The sequence below is a fragment of the Pristiophorus japonicus genome, chromosome 1 (assembly GCF_044704955.1).
Source record: "Pristiophorus japonicus isolate sPriJap1 chromosome 1, sPriJap1.hap1, whole genome shotgun sequence".
NCBI lineage: Eukaryota > Metazoa > Chordata > Chondrichthyes > Pristiophoridae > Pristiophorus > Pristiophorus japonicus.
In genome coordinates, this window is record NC_091977.1 from 295,906,625 (window position 1) to 295,929,743 (window position 23,119).

At 44.5% G+C, this 23,119-nt stretch overlaps 1 protein-coding gene across 2 annotated transcripts in view; it reads right to left on the reverse strand.

Annotated features, from left to right (window-relative positions):
- LOC139271027 (sorting nexin-31-like) overlaps positions 1–23,119 on the reverse strand; it is a 118,989-nt gene that overhangs the window by 82,921 nt on the left and 12,949 nt on the right. For both annotated transcript variants that reach the window (XM_070888483.1, XM_070888482.1), the window contains exons 3-4: positions 12,958–13,075; positions 5,084–5,148 (exon numbers count right to left, since the gene is read on the reverse strand). In XM_070888483.1, the coding sequence (XP_070744584.1) occupies positions 5,084–5,148; positions 12,958–13,075 (183 nt within the window). The remainder of the gene's footprint in view (positions 1–5,083; positions 5,149–12,957; positions 13,076–23,119) is intronic.

A 23,119-nucleotide genomic window follows, 5' to 3' on the forward strand; every position in this document is an offset into this window, starting at 1 on the left:
AGTGCTGTTGAGGGAGATGACTCATCAGGGGAGAGCAGCAGCAGCCAAGTTCATGGCACCGTGGCTGGCTCTGTTGTACAGGAGGGCATGAAAAAGAGTGGGAGAGCGATAGTGATAGGGGATTCAATCATAAGGGGAATAGATAGGCGTTTCTGCGGCCGCAATCGAGACTCCAGGATGGTATGTTGCCTCCGTGGTGCAAGGGTCAAGGATGTCTCTGAGCGAGTGCAGGACATTCTAAAAAGGGAGGGAGAACAGCCAGTTGTCGTGGTGCACATTGGTACCAACGACATAGGTAAAAAAAGGGATGAGGTCCTACGAGACGAATTTAAGGAGCTAGGAGCTAAATTAAAAAGTAGGACCTCAAAAGTAGTAATCTCGGGATTGCTACCAGTGCCACGTGCTAGTCAGAGTAGGAATCGCAGGATAACACAGATGAATACGTGGCTTGAGCAGTGGTGCAGCAGGGAAGGATTCAAATTCGTGGGGCATTGGAACAGGTTCTCGGGGAGGTGGGACCAGTACAAACTGGACGGTCTGCACTTGGGCAGGACCGGAACCAATGTCCTAGAGGGAGTGTTTGCTAGTGCTGTTGGTGAGGAGTTAAACTAATATGTCAGGGGGATGGGAACCAATACAGGGAGACAGAGGGAAACAAAAAGGAGACAAAAACAAAAGACAGAAAAGAGATGAGTAAAAGTGGAGGGCAGAGAAACCAAAGACAAGAAACAAAAAGGGCCACTGAATATAAAAGGGCTGCAGGAGGGGTCAAAACTAAAAATCATGGTTTAAAAACTATGATGAAAACACTCTTACCTAAATAAACGCAGCATTCGAAATAAAGTAAATGAGTTGACGGCACAAATCATTACAAATGGGTATGATTTGGTGGCCATTACAGAAACATGGTTGCAAGGTGGCCAAGACTGGGAATTAAACATACAGGGGTATCTGACGATTCAGAAAGATAGGCAAGAAGGGAAAGGAGGTGGGGTAGCTCTGTTAATAAAAGATGATATCAGGGCAGTTGTGAGGGATGATATTGGCTCCAATGAACAAAATGTTGAATCATTGTGGGTGGAGATTAGAGATAGTAAAGGGAAAAAGTCACTGGTCGGCATAGTTTATAGGCCCCCAAATAATAACTTCACGGTGGGGCGGGCAATAATCAAGGGAATAATGGAGGCATGTGAAAAAGGAACGGCAGTAGACATGGGGGATTTTAACCTACATATCGATTGGTCAAATCAAATCGCACGGGGTAGCCTAGAGGAGGAATTCATAGAATGCATACGGGATTGTTTCTTAGAACAGTATGTAACAGAACCTACAAGGGAGCAAGCCATCTTAGATCTGGTCCTGTATAATGAGACAGGAAAAATAAACGATCTCCTCGTAAAAGATCATCTCGGAATGAGTGATCACAATATGGTTGAATTTGTAATACAGGTTGAGGATGAGGAAGTTGTGTCAGAAATGAGCGTACTATGCTAAACAAAGGGGACTACAGTGGGATGAGGGCAGAGTTGGCTAAAATAGACTGGAAACAAGGACTAAACGGTGGCACAATTGAGGAACAGTGGAGGATTTTTAAGGAGCTCTTTCATAGTGCGCAACAAAAATATATTCCAGAGAAAAAGGCCGGCAAGAGAAGGGATAACTAGTCGTGGATAACCAAGGAAATAAAGGAAAGTATCAAATCAAAGACCAATGCGTATAAGGTGGCCAAGGTTAGTGGGAAACTAGAGGATTGGGAAAATTTTAAGCAACAGCAAAGAATGACTAAAAAAGCAATAAAGAAAGGGAAGATAGATTACGAAGGTAAACTTGCACAAAACATAAAAACAGATAGTAAAAGCTTTTACAGATATATAAAACGGAAAAGAGTGACTAAAGTAAATGTTGGTCCCTTAGAAGATGAGAAGGGGGATTTAATAATGGGAAATGTGGAAATGGCTGAGACCTTAAAAAATTATTTTGCTTCCGTCTTCACAGTGGAAGACACAAAAACCATGCCAAAATTTGCAAGCCACAGGAATGTGGGAAGGGAGGACCTTGAGACAATCACTATCACTAGGGGGGTAGTGCTGGACAGGCTAATGGGACTGAAGGTAGACAAGTCCTCTGGTCCTGATGAAATGCATCCCAGGGTATTAAAAGAGATGGCGGAAGTTATAGCAGATGCATTCGTTATAATCTACCAAAATTCTCTGGAATCTGGGGAGGTACCAGTGGATTGGAAAGCTGCTAATGTAACGCCTCTGTTTAAAAAAGGGGGCAGGCAAAAGGCAGGTAACTATAGGCCGGTTAGTTTAACATCTGTAGTGGGGAAAATGCTTGAAACTATCATTAAGGAAGAAATAGCGGGACATCTAGATAGGAATAGTGCAATCAAGCAGACGCAGCATGGATTCATGAAAGGGAAATCATGTTTGACTAACTTACTGGAATTCTTTGAGGATATAACGAGCATGGTGGATAGAGGTGTACCGATGGATGTGGTGTATTTAGATTTCCAAAAGGCATTCGATAAGGTGCCACACAAAAGGTTACTGCAGAAGATAAAGGTATGCGGAGTCAGAGGAAATGTATTAGCATGGATAGAGAATTGGCTGGCGAACAGAAAGCAGAGAGTCGGGATAAATGGGTCCTTTTCCGGTTGGAAATCAGTGGTTAGTGGTGTGCCACAGGGATCGGTGCTGGGACCACAACTGTTTACAATATACATAAATGACCTGGAAGAGGGGACAGAGTGTAGTGCAACAAAATTTTCAGATGACACTAAGATTAGTGGGAAAGCGGATTGTGTAGAGGACTCAGCGAGATTGCAAGGAGATTTGGACAGGTTAAGCGAATGGGCTAAGGTTTGGCAGATGGAATACAATGTCGGAAAGTGTGAGGTCATCCACCTTGGGAAAAAAAAACAGTAAAAGGGAATATTATTTGAATGGGGAGAAATTATAACATGCTGTGGTGCAGAGGGACCTGGGGGTCCTTGTGCATGAATCCCAAAAGGTTAGTTTGCAGGTGCAGCAGGTAATCAGGAAGGCAAATGGAATGTTGGCCTTCATTGCGAGAGGGATGGAGTACAAAAGCAGGGAGGTCTTGCTGCAACTGTATAAGGTATTGGTAAGGCTGCAACTGGAGTACTGCGTGCAGTTTTGGTCACCTTACTTAAGGAAGGATATACTAGCTTTGGAAGGGGTACAGAGATGATTCACTAGGCTGATTCCAGAAATGAGGGGGTTACCTTATGGTGATAGATTGAGTAGACTGGGTCTTTACTCGTTGGAGTTCAGAAGGATGAGGGGTGATCTTATAGAAACATTTAAAATCATGAAAGGGATAGACAAGATAGAGGCAGAGAGGTTGTTTCCACTGGTCGGGGAGACTAGAACTAGGGGGCACAGCCTCAAAATACGGAGGAGCCAATTTAAAACCGAGTTGAGAAAGAATTTCTTCTCCCAGAGGGTTGTGAATCTGTGGAATTCTCTGCCCAAGGAAGCAGTTGAGGCTGGCTCATTGAATGTTTTCAAGTCAAAGATAGATAGATTTTTAACCAATAAGGGAATTAAGGATTACGGGGAGAGGGCGGGTAAATGAAGCTGAGTCCACGGCCCGATCAGCCATGATCTTATTGAATGGCGGAGCAGGCTCGAGGGGCTAGATGGCCTACTCCTGTTCCTAATTTTTATGTTCTTATGTTCTTATGTGGCCCGCACAGAAAATCCTTGCGGAAAGTTAAGAAACCAGCGTAGGCAAGTACTTTCTAAAGGACCAAGCACTAAACAAAGCACAAAAATAAGCATTCAATAACAAATAAAAAATACAAGGAAGCTGAGAGGACCTGCACCTAGCACCAAGACTTACAAAGCACAAAAAGTAATAAGCAATTAATTAACAAATAAAAAATAGAAGGAACCCTGCACCTAAAGCACCAAGACCAAAGTAATAAGCAATCAATCAATCAATAACAAATAAAAAAATAGAAGTCCTACCTTTATGTGAAGGGAAGGCAGCGGACCACCGATGAGGGAGCCCATTCGGCCAGGGATAGGGACGGCACGCTTTGGGCCCCTCCCACACAGCCTGCAGAGCACTCTCAGATTCGGGGCTCCACTCCCGAATCCAGTTGCCACACTGCGCCATCATCGAGGAGAGGCTGGGGAGCGGCCAAACTCGGTTTTTGGTGCCCTTGGAGTTCTACAAAAGCGGCGCACCTATGGTGAGTGTGCCAGAAATCTGTACTGGCCAAATTTGGGGCCCATAAGTGCACATAATAAATAATCAAATAACTAGATTTCATGGTCCCCATGTGATACAATATTATGCTATTCATGGATGTGCCCAAACGTTACATAATCATGCCTTCTCAGTTAAATGATTCAGCACATTGAGAATGCATGAAGCATCAACTATTTGACATATTTTGACACATTTTGCAGGCTTGTATGTTACATTATAGTAAGCAATCTATTTCCTGAGTTGCTTTATTTCCCATATGAAACGGGATTCCCTTAAAATGTTCTTCTGTATAGCATCAGGATGAGCCACATGACCCTATCCTCCCTCCATTGTGCTGATTGTAAGGAAATAAGCAGTTTGTTGGGATTGATAAAATGAACTTGAGTTGGTGCAAACCAGCACTGACATAAAGTGATGTGTCCAGTTAAAACTTGGCAATAAGAGATAGGGTGACATGCATTGTTTAATAATGCTCCCCTGCACATGCCTAGCACCCGAAGCATGAGATCTAAAACCCATGCAGTGGAAAAAACCCTAGAACTAAAATATATCAGTACAGAACTCGCCTAGAAGATTTGCACTTCAATTCCAGTCTCTAATGACATTCATACTTGAACTTCTTTATGGAAATCAGATTACTGGTTTTAGTAAAACAAAAATGCTGCATGGTAGGTCATCCAAGGAATAGTGTTTTGCGATAGCGTGAATGTGGGAGAAAATCCTTTCGTTAAAACTGCATTAAAAAAGGGTACATACTCAAGTGCAGTACAGTGTATATAGCTACTGTGATCTTACAATGTGCTAATTCAGGATTAGGAAAATTGAAATCATTCCCTACCTGTTGTGCATTCTTTAATAATGTGGTGAATATTTCACTGACAGATATAGCAGGATCCTCCCCAACTGTAAAAGAACATAAATGTTCAGCGGCTGGTTTTGTTTCTTTCTCATCTTGATTATAAAACTAGAGTTGACAAGTACCCATCAGACTTGCACCTCGAACATTAGAGATGTATTTACAGGTTGCTAAAATAAAAAATGTTCATAAAAATTGAAGAACTGCATTCCTTTGAAAAATAACAAGGCGCATTCAACAGCTTAAGGAAAACCTCTAAATACGCATGGGTTGTAAATTTCACATTGGGTTTTGAGGAATTGCACTCATCTAGGTGAATTGTATCAAAAAGTATAATCAGCAGAAAGAAAAAGTATAGGCACTTCAAATTCAAAGCCTCTACTTATAGTGTCCATTAGTCAAGCACACTTGTTCCCCCAGGTTCTGTACAGTATATTCAGATAGATCTCACTTACAAGCTGTATTACTAAAGCCTTTGTAGCACAAACAGAAAACCAGTAGAGAGGTTGTTCACACTAAAAAGTAGCAGCACAAGCCCTCTTCAGCACAGCTTCAAGCGGCCATAAATGTTATTACAGGTGGGGCGTCCGAAATCCGGAAATCCAGAAATCTCGGGACCAAGACCGTTCTGGTTATTTCCTGATTTCGGTACTTGTTTCCCAATCCCGAATCTGGAAACGCCCGGGGTAGGGGGCGTCGGAGCGGGGGAGGGTCAGCAGCGGCGGCAGAACAGGGGCGTCCGCGGTGATGGAAAAGCAGTAGGGGGCAGCGACGGGAAGGAGCGGAGGTTCTGGGAAATACCTGCGTTGAATACCTGCAATAAAGGTAAGTTAAAGTTTTTATTTTTTAAATTCTTTTTCAGTCATTTAGTACGGTAAGGGTTTGATGAATGTTTTGTGAATTTTTTTTGGAATTTTTTTTTGCGAGTGTTTTCCCCCTCCTTGGACCCAACTCGCAGTGGTAATCGATTAAAAAAAAATGTCTGGATTCCGGAACATTTTCTGGATTCTGGACGACGCTGCCATAGATTGGACCGGGGTTCAGATTCCAGAACATTCTGAATCTCGGGTCTCTGGATTTTGGACGCTCAACCTGTAAGAGTTTCCAAGCTTCTTACTTCCTGCTATTTCTCATGATATATCATGCAATTTACATTAAAAATCAAATCAATGAACTTGGGCTATAGCATACAAGTGTCATCAGTAATGATATCTGCCCTACTCCGATATCCTCTGCAAACAGAGCTGATCGTACTGCTACATGCATATTATTACATAACACAGAAACGGGCTGTTCAGCCCAACAGGTCTATGCCAGCGTTTATGCTCCACATAAGCCTTCTCCAATCTTATTTCATTCTCACCCTAGCAACATATCCTTCTACTCCTTCCTCCCTCATGTACTTATCTAACTTCTCTTTAAATGCATCTACGCTATTCCCATCAACCTCTCCATGTGGTAGCAAGTTCCACATTCTCACCACTCTGCAAGTTAAGACGTTTCTCCAGAATTCCTGATTGGATTTGTTAGTGACTAGCTTATATTTATAGCCCCTAGTTTTGGTCTCCCCCGCAAGTGAAAACATCTCCACTACATCTACCCAAAACTCTTCATGATTTTAAAGACCTCTATCAGATCACCCCTTAATCGTCTCTTTTCTATAGAAAAGAGCCCTAACCGGTTCAGTCTTTCCTGACAGTTGTACTATCTCAGCTCTGGTATCATCCTTGTAAATCTTTTTTGCACTTTTAGTGCTTCTATGCCTGGTTTGTAATATGGAGGCCAGAATTGCGCAAGTACTCCAAGAATGGTCTGACCAAGGTTCTATACGGGTTCAACATAACTTCTCGGCTTTTGAATTCTCTTTCTCTAGAAATGAACCCCAGTGCTTTGTTTGCATTTTTATGGCTTTGTGAACCTGCGTTGTTACTTTTAATGATTTGTGAATCTGTACCCCAAGATCCCTTTGCTCCTCTACCCCATTCAGACTCATATTTTCCCAGGTGTTTGCGGCCTCCTTATTCCACCTACCAAAATGCATCACCTCAAATTTATCTATATGGAAATTCATTTGACATTTACACACCCATTCTGCAAGTTTGTCTTATACTTCTAAATTATCTCTTTTCATTTGAAATTTTAGCATTGGGTTATTAATAATTATCAGTGATTATTAATAGGGGTTGCAAGTATCTCCTTCCATCGATTTGGCATCATTGGCAGTTCGGTATCTAAAGATCTCTTGGGATGTATTAAGTATGGAAGAACTCCACAAGACTGAGTACTGTGAGCTAAAACTGATGTGACCTTAGTTTCTTTAATACAACTCCAGAGTGCCTAAGCAGCATGGCAGACAACCTTTTATATTCCCTTGCACGAGGTGTGCAGGTGACCCTTGGGCCTCCAACAGTTGCGCCCTCTGGTGGAAAGTCTTATAGAGTTACAATGTTTACATACATAACATCACTCCCCCCAAAAGTCTTCGATACAAATGATTCACAAGTTGAGACGCTCTGGAGCCCTACGCTCCCTGGTTGATCGTCTGAGTTCAAACTCTGGCCTGGGTGAGTTGGTCGGACCATTGCTGCACTGTGGCGCGGCTGGTTTGACAGGACTGTTGGGAATGGTGGGTTCATCCTCTTGCTTGACAGAGAGGTCGATTGCTGGTTGGGTGTGTGTTGGTGGATCGATGATGGTGATGTCTTCTTCAGGTTGTTCCTGGTTGTCGGTGAACCGCAGTTTGGTCTGATCCAAATGCTTTCTGCACGTTTGATCATTCAATAGTTTAACTATAAACACTCTATTCCCCTCCATGGCCAAGACAGTGCCAGCGACCCATTTAGGACCATGACCGTAATTAAGGACAAACACAGGGTCGTTAACATCAATGTCACGTGATATAGCCGCGCGATCGTGTTACATGTTTTTCCGGTGACGCCGGGTTTCCACATGATCATTTAGATCCGGGTGGACTAGGGAGAGCCTGGTTTTGAGTGTTCTCTTCATTAACAATTCTGCAGGGGGAGCCCCAGTGAGCGAATGGGGTCGCCTCCGGTAGCTGAGCAGAACTCGAGATAAGCGGGCCTACAAGGAGCCTTCCGTCACGCATTTCAAGTTCTGCTTGATAGTTTGGACAGCCCGTTCCGCTTGACCGTTGGATGTGGGCTTAAATGGGGCAGACCTGACATGATTGATGCCATTGCGGGTCATAAATTCGTTGAATTCCGAGCTGGTGAAACACGGTCCATTGTCACTGACAAGGAAGTCAGGCAAGCCATGGGTGGCGAACATAGCCCGGAGGCTTTCAATGGTTGCAGTGGATGTGCTGGATGACATGATTACGCATTTCAATCCATTTAGAGTAAGCGTCCACTACAACTAAAAACATCTTTCCGAGAAAGGGGCCAGCAAAATCTACGTGGATTCTGGACCACGGTTTGGAAGGCCATGACCACAGACTCAATGGAGCCTCCCTTGGTGCATTGCTTAATTGTGAGCATGTGTTGCACTAGTGTACGCATGACTCCAAGTCTGATTCAATGCCGGGCCACCAAACATGCGACCTGGCTATAGCCTTCATCATGACTATGCCTGGGTGGGTATTGTGTAGGTCGCGTATAAACGTTTCCCTGCCTTTTTTTGGCAAAACCACGCGGTTACCCCATAAGAGACAATCCGACTGGATGGATATTTCATCTTTGCGTCGGTGAAACGGCTTAATTTCATCTTGCATTTCCCCGGGAACAACCGACCAGCTCCCATTGAGTATACAACTTTTTACAAGTAATAGCACAGGATCCTGGCTGGTCCAGGTCCTGATCTGGCGAGCAGTGACGGGTGACCACTCGCTCTCAAAAGCATCCATGACCAGAAGCAAGTCTGCGGGCTGCGCCATTTCCACCCCGGTAGTGGGCAATGGTAGCCGACTGAGGGCATCAGCACAGTTCTCCGTGCCTGGTCTGTGGCGGAAACATAGACGAACAATGTTAGTGCCCATCTTTGGATGCGGAACGAAGCATTGGTGTTTATACCTTTGTTTTCTGAAAACAACGAAATGAGCGGTTTGTGATCGGTTTCAAGCTCAAACCGAAGTCCAAATAGGTATTGGTGCATTTTCTTATCCCCATATACACATGCTAACGCCTCTTTCTCGACCATACTGTAGGCTCTTTCAGCCTTAGGCAGACTTCTAGAAGCGTATGCAGTTGGTTGAAGTTTGCCGATACATTGGTTTGCTGTAACACACAGCCGACCCCATATGAAAATGCAGCACTAGTCGTTTACACGGGTCACACAGTACAAGTAAGTTATTAGAACGAAGTAGGTTTCTGGTCTTCTCAAAGGCTGTCTCTTGACATTTACCCCAAACCCAGTCGTCACCCTTACGTAGCAACATGTGCAACGGTTCCAGCAAAGTGCATAACCCAGGTAGAAAGTTACCAAAATAGTTGAGGAGTCCCAGGAACGAACGCAGCTCCATCACATTCTGTGGTCTGGGTGCATTCTTGATGGCCTCTGTCTTTGAATCCATGGGTCTGATGCCGCCTGCCACAATCTTTCTCCCCAAAAATTCGACCTCTGGTGCCAGGAAAACACAATTGGAGCGTTTCAGCCTGAGTCCCACTCTGTCTAGTCGACTTAAAACCTCTTCCAGGTTGTGCAGGTGTTCGGTGGTGTCACGACCGGTGATCAGGATGTCGTCTTGAAACACAACGGTGCGCGGAACCGATGTCAACAGACTCTCCATGTTCCTCTGGAAAATGACAGCAGCTGAGTGAATCCCAAAAGGGCACGTGTGGTATATAAACAGTCCTTTGTGCATGTTGATGCACGTCAATCTTTTCGATGATTCAGCCAGCTCCTGTGTCATGTAGGCGGAGGTTAGGTCCAACTTGGTGAACGACTTCCCCCCAGCTAACATTGCGAATAGGTCATCCACCTTGGGTAGCGGGTACTGGTCTTGTAACAAGACTCGGTCGATCGTTACCTTGTAGACTCCGCAGATTTTGACCATGCCATCGGAACAATCGGACTGGCCCACTCATTGAACTCGACTGGTGATATGATTCCCTCTCATTGAAGTCTGTCCAGTTCGATCTCGACTTTCTCCCTCATCATATATTTAACCGCTCGAGCCTTGTGATGAACTGGCCTTGCATCGGAGTCTAGATGGATCTGCACTTTGGCGCCTGTGAAGTTGCCGATGCCTGGTTGAAATAGCGATGGAAACTTGCTCACACTTGGCACACGAGGCATCATCCACTGAAGATAGTGCTTTGATGTCGTCCCAGTTCCATCGAATCTCTCCCAGCCAGCTTCTGCCGAGTAGCATTGGGCCATCGCCTGGTACAATCCACAGTGATAAATCATGCACAGCTCTATCGTACGATACCTTAACTGCTGCACTGCCAATGACCGGTATGAGCTCTTTGGTGTAGGTGCGCAGCTTTGTCTGAATCGGGCTCAGTTTGGGCCTTTGTGCCTTGTTGCTCCACAGTTTCTCAAAAGCCTTCTGGCTCATAATTGACTGTCTCCCCCCCCCCCACCCCATGTCCAAATCCATGGATACCGGAATACCGTTCAATTTGACTTTCAGCATGATAGGAGAGCTCTTGGTGGTAAGGTGTGTACCCCATACACTTCTTCCTCGGGTTGAGTTGCCTTTCTTGTTTGCTCAGCGTGATCCATGCCAGATCGATCATTCTCTGCTGACTCTGCCACGTGGTGAGTCGCAGCACCCTTGCACATTCACTGGAGGTGCCCCATTGTTTCGCAGTCTTTGCACACGTAGTGCTTGAATCGACATTGATGGGCTCGATGATTACCCCCGCAGCGCCAACATGGTGATAATGGATTTGTATTCATGCCTGATGGCGGACTCTGAGTCATCCTAGGTCTTGCAGCTTCAGACGTGTAGGCCCTGCCATATGCAGTTCTGCCTGCTAGCGACGTTATTTTATGCACAGTACTTGCTGGAGAGCTTCGATGCTGGGAAGATATCCGTCTGATATTATCACTCATGGATATGAATGTCTGGGTTATCGTGATGGCCTTGCTCAGGTCTAGGGAATCAGCGGACAGCAGCTTGCTGATGCCAAGCACAAAAAAGTCTTGTAGCATTTCCCCTAAAAATCCAGCAAATTCGCAAGTTCCCGCAAGGCATCGCAGGTCGGCGACATAACTCGCCATGTCCTGACGCTCTGAGCGGTGGTGCGTGTAGATGCGATAGCTGGCCATTAAGACGCTCTCCTTCGGCTTGAGGTGGTTCCGAACCAGCGTACACAATTCTGTATATGTCTTCTCCACTGGTTTCTCCAGTGCTAGCAGATTCTTGATGAGGCCGTATATTGTGGACCCACACACGGTGAGGAGAATCGCCCTGCGCTTGATTGCTTTATCGTCCCCATCCAGCTCGTGGGCCATGAAGTACTGGTTGAGACGCTCAACGAAGGCTTCCCAATCATCACCCGCTACAAATCTCTCTAAAATACCAACGGCAGCCATGACCGCGTGAAAGTTCGTAATCTTTTACTCGTCGCCAATTGTTAAGTATGGAAGAACTCCACAAGACTGAATACTGAGCTAAAACTGATGTGACCTTAGTCTCTTTACTACAACTCCAGAATGCCTAAGCAGCATGGCAGACAACCTGTTATACTCCCTTGCACGAGATGTGCAGGTGACCCTTGCGCCCTCTTACACAGTTACAATGTTTACACACGTAACAGGTTGAGATAGGTACAGTAAGGTTTTGGTCCTTTAACTGTTTAGCTTCACATCACAACGGGGAGATGGAAATCCACAAAGTCCTTTATTCACACAAGTGCGTACTAAGAGTTGCAAAATGCTTCAATGTCAGAAATTTACCAGTGAAGATTAAGTACTGTATTCCTCTTTGTGGGTTTATTTTGCTCTGTATAAGTTTACAATAAATATGCTTCCAATATGTGGTCGGTCATTGTAGTGTTTTTCCACTCATAGGAGTGATCAAGAAAGTATAGTGCCATCCTTTACCTCTTTCTAATGTGTAAATGGAAAAAAAGGTACTTTTAAAAATCCTCCAACCCCTTCACGCCACACAAAAGGTATACAAGTTCCAGTTCACAGGAGACACAGGCCTGGACATGGAAATTGCTTTGGTACTGGAAGCACGGTTTTGTTAGAAGGAGGTCAAATTGTAAGAACTTACAAAAGGCAAAGCCACACTGGCTGCTTAGTACGAATGTTTCAGTAACAGCAGAAATTCCTACGACCAGCAGAAATGAAGGCTCCCTGAGAAATCTAGTGTAGGGTTTCATGATCCTAGCCCATTGTTGTCAATATTTGGAGCTGACTGATGCCCACTCAGTGAGACCCAGAGGCACGAGAGCAATATAAAAGCAGCTTCAATTTCGGGACTGAATCTATGTTTCATTCCCATTCTCAATTTGAAAAGATGTTAGCATTTGCTTCTAGTAAAGCACCATTACCACTGTTTAAATATTTTTATTGCTTTTGAAGTTGCTGGGATTTCAGGAGCTCTCCTGTGCCTTTCCCAGGTGATAATTCTTCATATGTAGCTTCGAGAGCACGTATCAGCAGGATATTTACATGGATTGGGACTGGAGGAAAAGAAGAAAAAATGATTCTGTTCTCACCCAACATTCACATACCGTCACCCCCCAATGCAGTAGTGTGTGTGTCAGCATTAGAAACAGGAACACTGGCTGATATTCCTCCCCTCTTTGCCCAGAAGCACTGCTGCATGTACTTGTTTGAGCCAATGAGTCACTTGTATAAAAGAATGGGTTTAATCTTTTAAAGACCGGCCCATCAAGATTATGGGGTTTTCTCTGGAATCAACTTGATAGGCCTACCTTTCTGAAGATACTGCTGCAACTGAAGTCTTCTTTCTTCAGCCATAGACTCCGTTTGTACAAGATAGTTCTTAGGTGGAAAATGTGGCACAAAATTGTTCCCAAAATATCGTCTCAACTAAAATAAATAAAATATTACAGCGTTAGCTCAGATACATACGTATGCAAGTACTGTGTAAAAAGAAACACATTTCTGTAATGCATTTCACAACTTCATGATGCCCCAAAGCGCTTTATAGCCAATGAAGTACTGTTTGAAGTGTAGTTATAATGGAGAAAATGGGGCAGTCAGGTTTCACAAACAACAATATGACAACGACCAGATAATCTGTTTTTTTTTTAAATATAAAAGATGTTGATTGAGGGATAAATATTGGCCAGGGCACTGAGGAGAACTCCCCTGCTCTTCTTCAAAATAGTGTCATGGAATCTTTTACATCCACCTGAGAACACAGACAGGGCCTCTGTTTAACGTCTCATCCAAAAGACGGTTTCTCCGACAGTGCAGCACCCCTTCAGTACTACACTGGAGTGTCAGCCTAGATTATATGCTCAAGTCTTCAGAGTGACTTGATCAAAAATCTAGGCTGGTGCAGGAAACAACAACGACGTGCATTTATAAAGCCTTTATCGTAGTAAAAACATCCCAAGGGGCTTCACAGAAACAAAATTTGACTACGAGCCACATAAGGAGATATTAGGACAAGTGAAAGAGGTAGGTTTTAAGGAGCATCTTAAAAGGAGGAGAGTGTGGTAGAAAGGTGGAGAGGTTTAGGGAAGAAATTCCAGAGTTTAGGGTCTAGGCAGCTGAAGGTACGGCCACCAGTAAACTTAATCTCAAATAAATCCCCGACTGTTACAAATCTCACTCGATAGTCTCAGATTCAGAATCTCCAATCACTCCCATAAACAAAACTTGTGTCCCCTACAATTAGGAGTATATTTATTCAATAATATCTACTCAAACAATAGTATGCCTGGAGACCACAATATTATTATTCTCCATTGTGTGTATTGGATATCATGATCCCACACAGGAGGCAGACAAAAAGCAGGAAACTACAGACCAGTTAGCCTAACATCTGTGGTTGGGAAAATGTTGGAGTCCATTATTAAAGAAGCAGTAGCAGGACATTTGGAAAAGCAAATTCGGTCAGGCAGAGTCAGCATGGATTTATGAAGGGAAGTCATGTTTGACAAATTTGCTGGAAGTCTTTGAGGATGTAACGAACAGGGTGGATAAAGTGGAACCAGTGAATGTGTATTTGGATTTCCAGAAGGCATTTGACAAGGTGCCACATAAAAGGTTACTGCACAAGATAAAAGTTCACAGGGTTAGGGGTAATATATTTGCATGGATAGAGGATTTGCTAACTAACAGAGTCGGGATAAATAGTTCATTCACTGGTTGGCAATCAGTAACTAGTGGGGTGCCGCAGGAATCAGTGCTGGAACCCCAACTATTTACAATCTATATTAACAACTTGAAAGAAGGGACTGAGTGTAACGTAGCCAAGTTTGCTGACGATACAAAGATGGGAGGAAAAGCAATGTGTGAGGAGGACACAAAAAATCTGCAAAAGGGCATTGACAGGCTAAGTGAGTGGGCAAAAATTTGGCAGATGGAGTATAATGGAAAGTGTGAGGTCATGCACTTTGGCAGAAAAAAATCCAAGAACAAGTTATTATTTAAGTGGAGAAAAATTGCAAAGTGCTAGTACAGCGGGACCTGGGGGTATTTGTGCATGAAACACAAAAGGATAGTATGCAGGTATAGCAAGTGATCAGAAAGGCCAATGGTATCTTGGCCTTTATTGCAAAGGGGATGGAGTATAAAAGCAGGGAAGTCTTGCTACAGCTATATAAAGGTATTGGTGAGGCCACACCTAGATTACTGCGTGCAGTTTTGGTTTCCATATTTACAAAAGGATATACTTGCTTTGAAGGCAGTTCAGAGAAGATTCACTAGATTGATTCCAGGGATGAGGGGGTTGACTTATGAGGAAAGGTTGAGTAAGTTGGGCCTCTACTCATTGGAATTCAGAAGAATGAGAGGTGATCTTATCGAAATGTATAAGATTATGAGGGGGCTTGATAAGGTGGATGCAGAGAGGATGTTTCCACTGATGGGGGAGACTAGAACTAGAGGGCATGATCTTAGAATAAGGGGCTGCCCATTTAAAACAGAGATGAGGAGAAATTTCTTCTCTCAGAGGATTGTAATCTGTGGAATTCTCTGCCTCAGAGAGCTGTGGAAGCTGGGACATTGAATAAATTTAAGACAGAAATAGACAGTTTTTTTAAACGATAAAGGGATAAGGGGTTTATGGGGAGTGGGCGGGGAAGTGGAGCTGAGTCCAAGATCAGATCAGCCATGATCTTATTGAATGGCGGAGCAGGCTCAAGGGGCCGTATGGCCTACTCCTGTTCCTATTTCTTATGTTCTTATGTGCTTTTCTCCTATCTTCCAGAAGGCAAACTGATAATCACTCGAGTGAGATGAGGCCAACTGGAAGCCAACAAACTGATTAACTTTTACATGATTTCTTTTACAAATTTCTGTTACAAATTTTGTGTTTGCTCTAGATATTCTCAAATTTAGTGGCACCAGCTTTTCCCAAAAGTGAATCCCATGTCCATTATAAGAACATTATAAGAACATAAGAAATAGGTACAGGAGTAGGCAATTTGGCCCCTCGAGCCTGCTCCGCCATTCAATAAGATCATGGCTGATCTGATCCTGGCCTCAGCTCCACTTCCCCGCCCGCTCTCCATAATCCTTTATTCCCTTATCGTTCAAAAATCTGTCTATCTCCACCGTAAATATACTCAATGACCCAGCCTCCACAGCTCTCTGGGGTAGAGAATTGCAAAGATTCACGACCCTCAGAGAAGAAATTCCTCCTCATCTCTATTTTGAATGGGGGGGGGGGGGGGGAAATTAGATCTCTCGGGGGGTGGGGGGGGAGGAGGGGAGGAACAGATCGCCGGGGGGCGGGGGGAGAAGAGGGGGGAGGAAAGAACAGATCGCCGGGGGAGGGAGAGGGGGGAGGAAGGAACAGATCGCCGGGGGGAGGAAGGAACAGATCGCCGGGGGGAGGGGGGGGGGAGGGGGGAGGAGGAACAGATCGCCCGGTGGGGTAAGGAACATTGTAGTTTACATACCGCCGACATACCATCGGCATAAAACCACCTTTTTTCAGACGGTGTGCAACTCCGATGGTATGTCGGCAGAATGCTACCAAAGTTGGACTTATGGGCAGTCTGTAAGGTGCTCCGTGTGGGCGGATGGTATGTATATCACCCGGCGGTATGTCGCTGATGAATTTCCCGCCGGGCGGTATGTCGGTATTTTTTTGATCAATTTCGCGATTTTGGGTGGTATGTCCGCAGTCCGCGGTCATTTTGTCCACCAATTTCAGCCCCTAGGAGTTAACCGCTTGTTAATTGATTGCCGTATGAGACGTGGAAAGCGGCAAGCACAGACATTAGCTAGCCAGATTAGAAGTCAGATGAGTGAGGAGTATGAAATGTTGCTGGGGAAAATTGAAGAGAAGTATGCAAACTTAGAAAAAATTAGGGGGAAAAAAGGGGGAAGAGACAGGAAACCAGGAACAGGTATAAGGAGCATGACCCCAATATTACCTTACAGACCGCACGTCTGGCCAGCATAGCGAGTGCCTAGATGGGTAGTAACGGAGTCATGATGGGTGTAGATAGGTTGGCCATCTTGGGTCAGACTGACCAAGGGCCAAAAGAGGGGATTGTTGTAGGAAAATAGCATGATGGAAATTCAATCAAGAAAGTTGTCAGGGAAATACTGATCTATTTGCAGAATGCAGACAGGATACTGATCTAATTAACAAACTGCCATTGTTGCTATTTCTGTTGTAACGGCTCAAGAATGTGGAGTCAGGTGGGCAAACAAGGTAAATAAGCTAGACGTACTAAATGGATTAAAAGCAAACCAAGGACCTTCGACTATCGATAAATACATATCTATAATATAATCAAGAAGAATGTGAGCCACGCCCTGGGGACCGCCCCCAGGAGCACATGGACAGGGACCAAGAAAGGTATAAGAATGTAGCCATTTCTGTATTCTGCAGAGTGCTCCACCTCGAGTGGTCGAGAGAGACTCTCCATACCATACGCTCGAGAAAGAAAGACCTGATGTTGAATTAAGACCTACCCGACTCGACTCATTCGAAGAACCAGAGGTGGTCTTGGTTGAAAAGCAACTGAGACAGCACGGGCGCATTTTACCCGGACAAGGTCTGGTCTCTGAAGTGTTAACGCGACAGATGGCATAATCGGCAGGATTTCCAAGCTGGCGACCTGAGCGGACAGATCATTGGGGGTAAGTAGTCATTTTTGAATACTTACTAGAGCCTAAATGAGTGTTCGTTAGGTTTGGACGCACTACAGAAATATAGGACAAGAGCAGTCGGGGAAGGCAGTCGCTCAGGCAGTAAGTGGATGCATTTACTTGGGTGCAAAAAGGCACCAGGCACAGTAGAGTTAAACTGGCAGGACAAAATGGCAGTAAAGGATAAAGGTAAGGGGGACGAAAGTCTAACCAAGACCCTAAGAAAAAGGTATGAGAAGACCGAGACTAAAATGAAGAAATCGGGGTGGGATCCGGACTGGACACACCATCCCAACATGGAGCATTTTGGGATCAGCTAAACAAAGGAGGTAGCATCACAGGCAATGCCGTCAGAATAATCTTGTGCCAGCGTTATGGATACACCGCCAAGTGTCTGGGAGAAGCCACTAAACAAACCACTGAGGGCAGTAAGGCACAGACACTGTTAGTAACACAGATACACAATTTAAAGATAGAATCAAAAGAAAAGAGGCACACATAAATCAATTGGAACAGGAAGTGGAACTGGAGGGAGAAGATGTGAGAGCCTTGTTTGTAGATGGATCCAAGAGGTGGCTGGGATGCGAATTCAAAGCTAGTTGGGCCCTAACTGATAAAAGGAGGGTTAAAATAAGAACCGGGAAGATTAGGAACAGGGTGTTCTGCACAAGCAGCGGAACTCATCGCGCTACAGCAAGCCTTGGATTGGCGAAAGGTGGGAGAGTACTTTAGACTCGATGGACTGGGGAGAGGAACAGGAAGGTCCAAATTACTGTAAAGACAGGCCAAAGGTACAGGACATGGCCACAGGAGGAGAAGATTGGGGATCAGATGGGTCCATAACTAAATTTATAGTGGAGAAGAATAAGAAACTGATTGAGAAAATGAAAAAGGCTGGAGTCCCAACAACAGTCCAGCCAGGCAAAGGGAATGGTGGGGCATCCAAAGTAAGGGCAAGGAAGAAAAGGGAATAATATTTAGCGCAGGGGGTCCCAGGATGAGTGAAAAAATATTTAAATGTTGGGGGAATAATAAAATATCTAAATTACCATGATGCCACATTCCAATGGATTAAGGCAGCCATATCAGAACAAGTAAAATGAGACCGTAGGGAATACGTAGTGAAAGGATTATATGAAAGGTCAGGGTAAATTGAGTCATCGATGGACAATGGCCCTGAAACAAGCTTGCACTCTATTGGGAGTAAAACAAAAGTCTCACATCCCGTATCACCCACAGAGCTCTGGGATAGTGGAAAGAACAAACCGGACGCTTAAAACGGCAGTGTCTAAGGCAATAACAGAAATAGGGAAGGGCTGGGCTACGGAATTATATAAACAATTATAACAACAGAAAATGCTGGAAATCTCAGCAGGTCAGGCAGCAACAAACAGCAGCAAACCTGACGACTGGGAGAAATTTAGAATTCAGCAGAAGAGGACAAAGGGTTTAATTAGGAGGGGGGGAAATAGAGTATGAGGGGAAGCTTGCTGGGAACATAAAAACTGACTGCAAAAGCTTCCATAGATATGTGAAGAGGAAAAGATTAGTGAAGACAAATGTAGGTCCCTTGCAGTCAGAATCAGGTGAATTTATAATGGGAAATTTATAAAAGAAATGGCAGAGCAATTGAACAAATACTTTGGTTCTGTCTTCACGAAGGAAGACACAAATAACCTTCCAGAAATAGGGTCTAGCGAGAAGGAGGAACTGAAGGAAATCCTTATTAATCAGGAAATTGTGTTGGGAAATTGATGGGATTGAATGCCGATAAATCCCTGGGGCCTGATAGTCTGCATCCCAGAGTACTTAAGGAAGTGGCCCTAGAAATAGTGGATGCATTGGTGATCATTTTCCAACAGTCTATCGACTCTGGATCAGTTCCTATCGACTGGAGGGTAGCTAATGTAACACCACTTTTTAAAAAAGGAGGGAGAGAGAAAACGGGTAATTATAGACCGGTTAGCTTGACAGCGGTAGTGGGGAAAATGTTGGAATCAATTATTAAAGATGAAATTGCAGCACATTTGGAGAGCAGTGACAGGATCGGTCCAAGTCAGCATGGATTTATGAAAGGGAAATCATGCTTGACAAATCTTCTAGAATTTTTTGAGGATGTAACTAGTAGAGTGGACAAGGGAGAACCAGTGGATGTGGTGTATTTGGACTTTCAAAAGGCTTTTGACAAGGTCCCACACAAGAGATTGGTGTGCAAAATTAAAGCACATGGTATTGGGGGTAATGTATTGACGTGGATAGAGAACTGGTTGGCAGACAGGAAGCAGAGATTGGGATAAACTGGTCCTTTTCAGAATGGCAGGCATTGACGTGGGGTGCTGCAGGGCTCAGTGCTGGGACCCAAGCTATTTACAATATACATCAATAATTTAGATGAAGGAATTGAGAGTAATATCTCAAAGTTTGCAGATGACACTAAGCTGGGTGGCGGTGTGAGCTGTGAGGAGGATGCTAAGAGGCTGCATGGTGACTTGGACAGGGTAGGTGAGTGGGCAAATGCATAGCTGATGTAGTATAATGTGGATAAATGAGAGGTTATCCACTTTGGTGGCAAAAACATGAAGGCAGATTATCTGAATGGCGGCAGATTAGAAAAAGGGGAGGTGCAACGAGACCTGGGTGTCATGGTACATCAATCATTGAAGGTTGGCATGCAGGTGCAGCAGGCGGTGAAGAAGGCAAATGGCATGTTGGCCTTCATAGCTAGGGGATTTGAGTATCGGAGCAGGGAGGTCTTACTGCAGTTGTACAGGACCTTGGTGAGGCCTCACCTGAAATATTGTGTTCAGTTTTGGTCTCCTAATCTAAGGAAGGACGTTCTTGCTATTGAGGGAGTGCAGCGAAGGTTCACCAGACCGATTCCCGGGATGGCAGGACTGACATATGAGGAGAGACTGAATCAACTGGGCCTGTATTCACTGGAGTTTAGAAAAATGAGAGGGGATCTTATAGAAACATAAAATTCTGACGGAACTGAATTGAATTCATACGAGGTAATAATGACTAGTGATACATGCGCATGCGTAGAAATGCAGAGAAAAGAGCGATGGTAACATTGGTCTCAGGTTAAACCTCATGACTCACCTTCTGTTTTTACCAGCAGGAAGGCAAACAGCAGCTCGCTTAACTATTTTGTTTCGGAAAGCTCCATGGCGCAATGGCGGCCTGGTGAACAATGCGACACTAACCCCAGCAATTAACCTTTGAAAATCAACAGATTCGCGTGTGTTTTGATATCCACAGGACGTTCGCCTTAACGATATTAATACTGGCCGTAACCCACGGGATGCTCGCAGAGAGGCAGAAGTTAAACACACCAACACAGACACAGACGGTTACCCGATACTGATATACTCCGTGACGAAACATGTGCCATATAAACAAGGGTATTTGAACGTAACCAAGTGGGAGCAGATATGTGTGGGTTGCACTTCAGTTACCCTGACTTTTACTGGGTTCATGGAGGAAATATGGGAAAACAGCTGTATTCTAATGTACCATACCGAACGGTGCAAGCAGTAATAAACCTAACCAAGCTAGAATGGCCCGATTAGTGCCCAGACCACATACGAAATATGTATTAGACTATGAAGAAGCGAGTTCTATTAGAAGCAAGGAAGAAACAAGGGGAGATCAAGGGTTAGGAGGGGTATTACAACAGAATACAACACTGGGATCTCTACTGTTAATTCTTTTGATGATGCCGAGGTCCAGTATGATCTAGATGACCTGAGGGCCAGGTTTTGAGGCTTATGGACACAGAGTAGTGAGATACAACAGAGTGCAGCTCAGATAGAAGAGGTAGGGAGATTATTAGGAGACCAGGTGATAGTTTTAGAGGCATACGCCCGGGCCATAAATCAAGTAACTGACCAATTACAAAATGCCTCAGTCCAACAAGGTCGCACTCCAACATGTAACATGTACCGCAACATGGTTAGTAGAGGATATTAGGAATAACCTGAGGCAGATTAACCACAGGGAAGTACCAAATTGAATATCAAATCGAAACCTCACGGACAGGGGGAATCAGGAAGGCAGCAAGAACCAAACGGAAGCTTGCATCTTGCGGGCCACGACCAAGGTATATAATATAAAAGAGGCATGCAATCACCCGCAAGTGGAGTACTGGGGATAGTACTAGCAGTACCCTAGTTAGACGGACAGAAGCCGGCCCCTCTGTGGGCCATGGAAAATGTGGGAGTGGTACAGGTCGAATTCCTGATACGGCACTTCCAATCTCATCAGTATGCTACAATCGTGAGCAACGAGACGGTGGGAGTGGATTTAAGTTGTTATCACATTTGTGGTACCACAGTTGTCTGTCCACACCTGGTCGGTACGGGAAATAAGGATAAATGCAAGTTCGCCCAGGCGCTAAACTGTACCGTCAAGATCCGGGTATTGACATACCATGAAACCCTTGTTGCATCTCGCGACGAGAGAGAATATTGTGTGACCACGAGCGAAACCGCCTTCATGTACAGTATTGCGATATATGTGGTTGAAAACTCAAGCTTTTGCTTTAAGCCACAGTTTCCCCACAGTTATTGGCAGAGAGCACATTGTCCACATATGGAAGGTACTGAACGTTACCATACATGCTGATGGTGGACTGGGTGATGTGAGCTGGTTCATAGCCCCAACGATGGCGCTGATTCCACATCTGAAGGAGCACCTGAAGTTACTGAGGAATCGGATTCAGACTATTGTTAACTACTACCATGTCATTAAAGAAAAAAGGAATTGAAGAAGACAACCGAAGACGACCTCCGAGACAGTATGTGGTGGGAAGATATTTGGAATTTTGGACTTGACATTAATATTCACCCGTGGATTCGAGTTGCATCCCACATATTAGTGGTGGTATAATGTGTACTAGTAATAATATTGTTAATTGATTGCCGTATGAGATGTGGAAAGCGGCAAGCACAGACATTAGCTAGCCAGATTAGAAGTCAGATGAGTGAGAAGTATGAAATGCTGGGGAAAATTGAAGAAAATTGAAACTTAGAAAAAATTAGGGGGGAAAAAAAGGGGAAGAAGAGACGGGAAACCAGGAACAGGTACAAGTAGCATGACCCCGATATTACCCTACAAACCGCACGTCTGGCCAGCATAGCGAGTGCCTAGATGGGTAGTAATGGAGCCATGTTGGGTGTAAATAGGTTGGCCACCTTAGGTCGGGCTGACCAAGGGCCAAAAAAGGGGATTGTTGTAGGAAAATAGCATGATGGAAATTCAATCAAGAAAGTGGTCAGGGAAATACTGATCTAGTTGCAGAATGCAGACTGGATACTGATCTAATTAACAAATTGCCATTGTTGCTATTTCTGTTGTAACGGCTCAAGAATGTGGAGTCAGGTGGGCAAACAAGGTAAATAAGCTAGACGTACTAAATGGATTAAAAGCAAGCCAAGAACCTTCGACTATCGATAGATACGTAACTATAATATAATCAAGGAGAAAGAATGTGAGCCATGCCCTGGGGACCGCTACCAGGAGCACATGCACAGGGACCAAGAAAGGTATAAGAATGTAGCCATTTCTGTATTCTGCAGAGTGCTCCACCTCGAGTGGTCGAGAGAGGCTTTCCGTACCATATGCTCGAGAAAGAAAGACCTGATGTTGAATTAAGACCTTCCTGACTCAACTCCATTAGAAGACCAGAGGTGGTCTCGGTTGAAAAGCAACTGAGACAGCACGGGCGCATTTCACCCGGACGTGGTCCAGTCTCTGAAGTGTTACCTCAACAATCCTAATCCTGCAAATGTC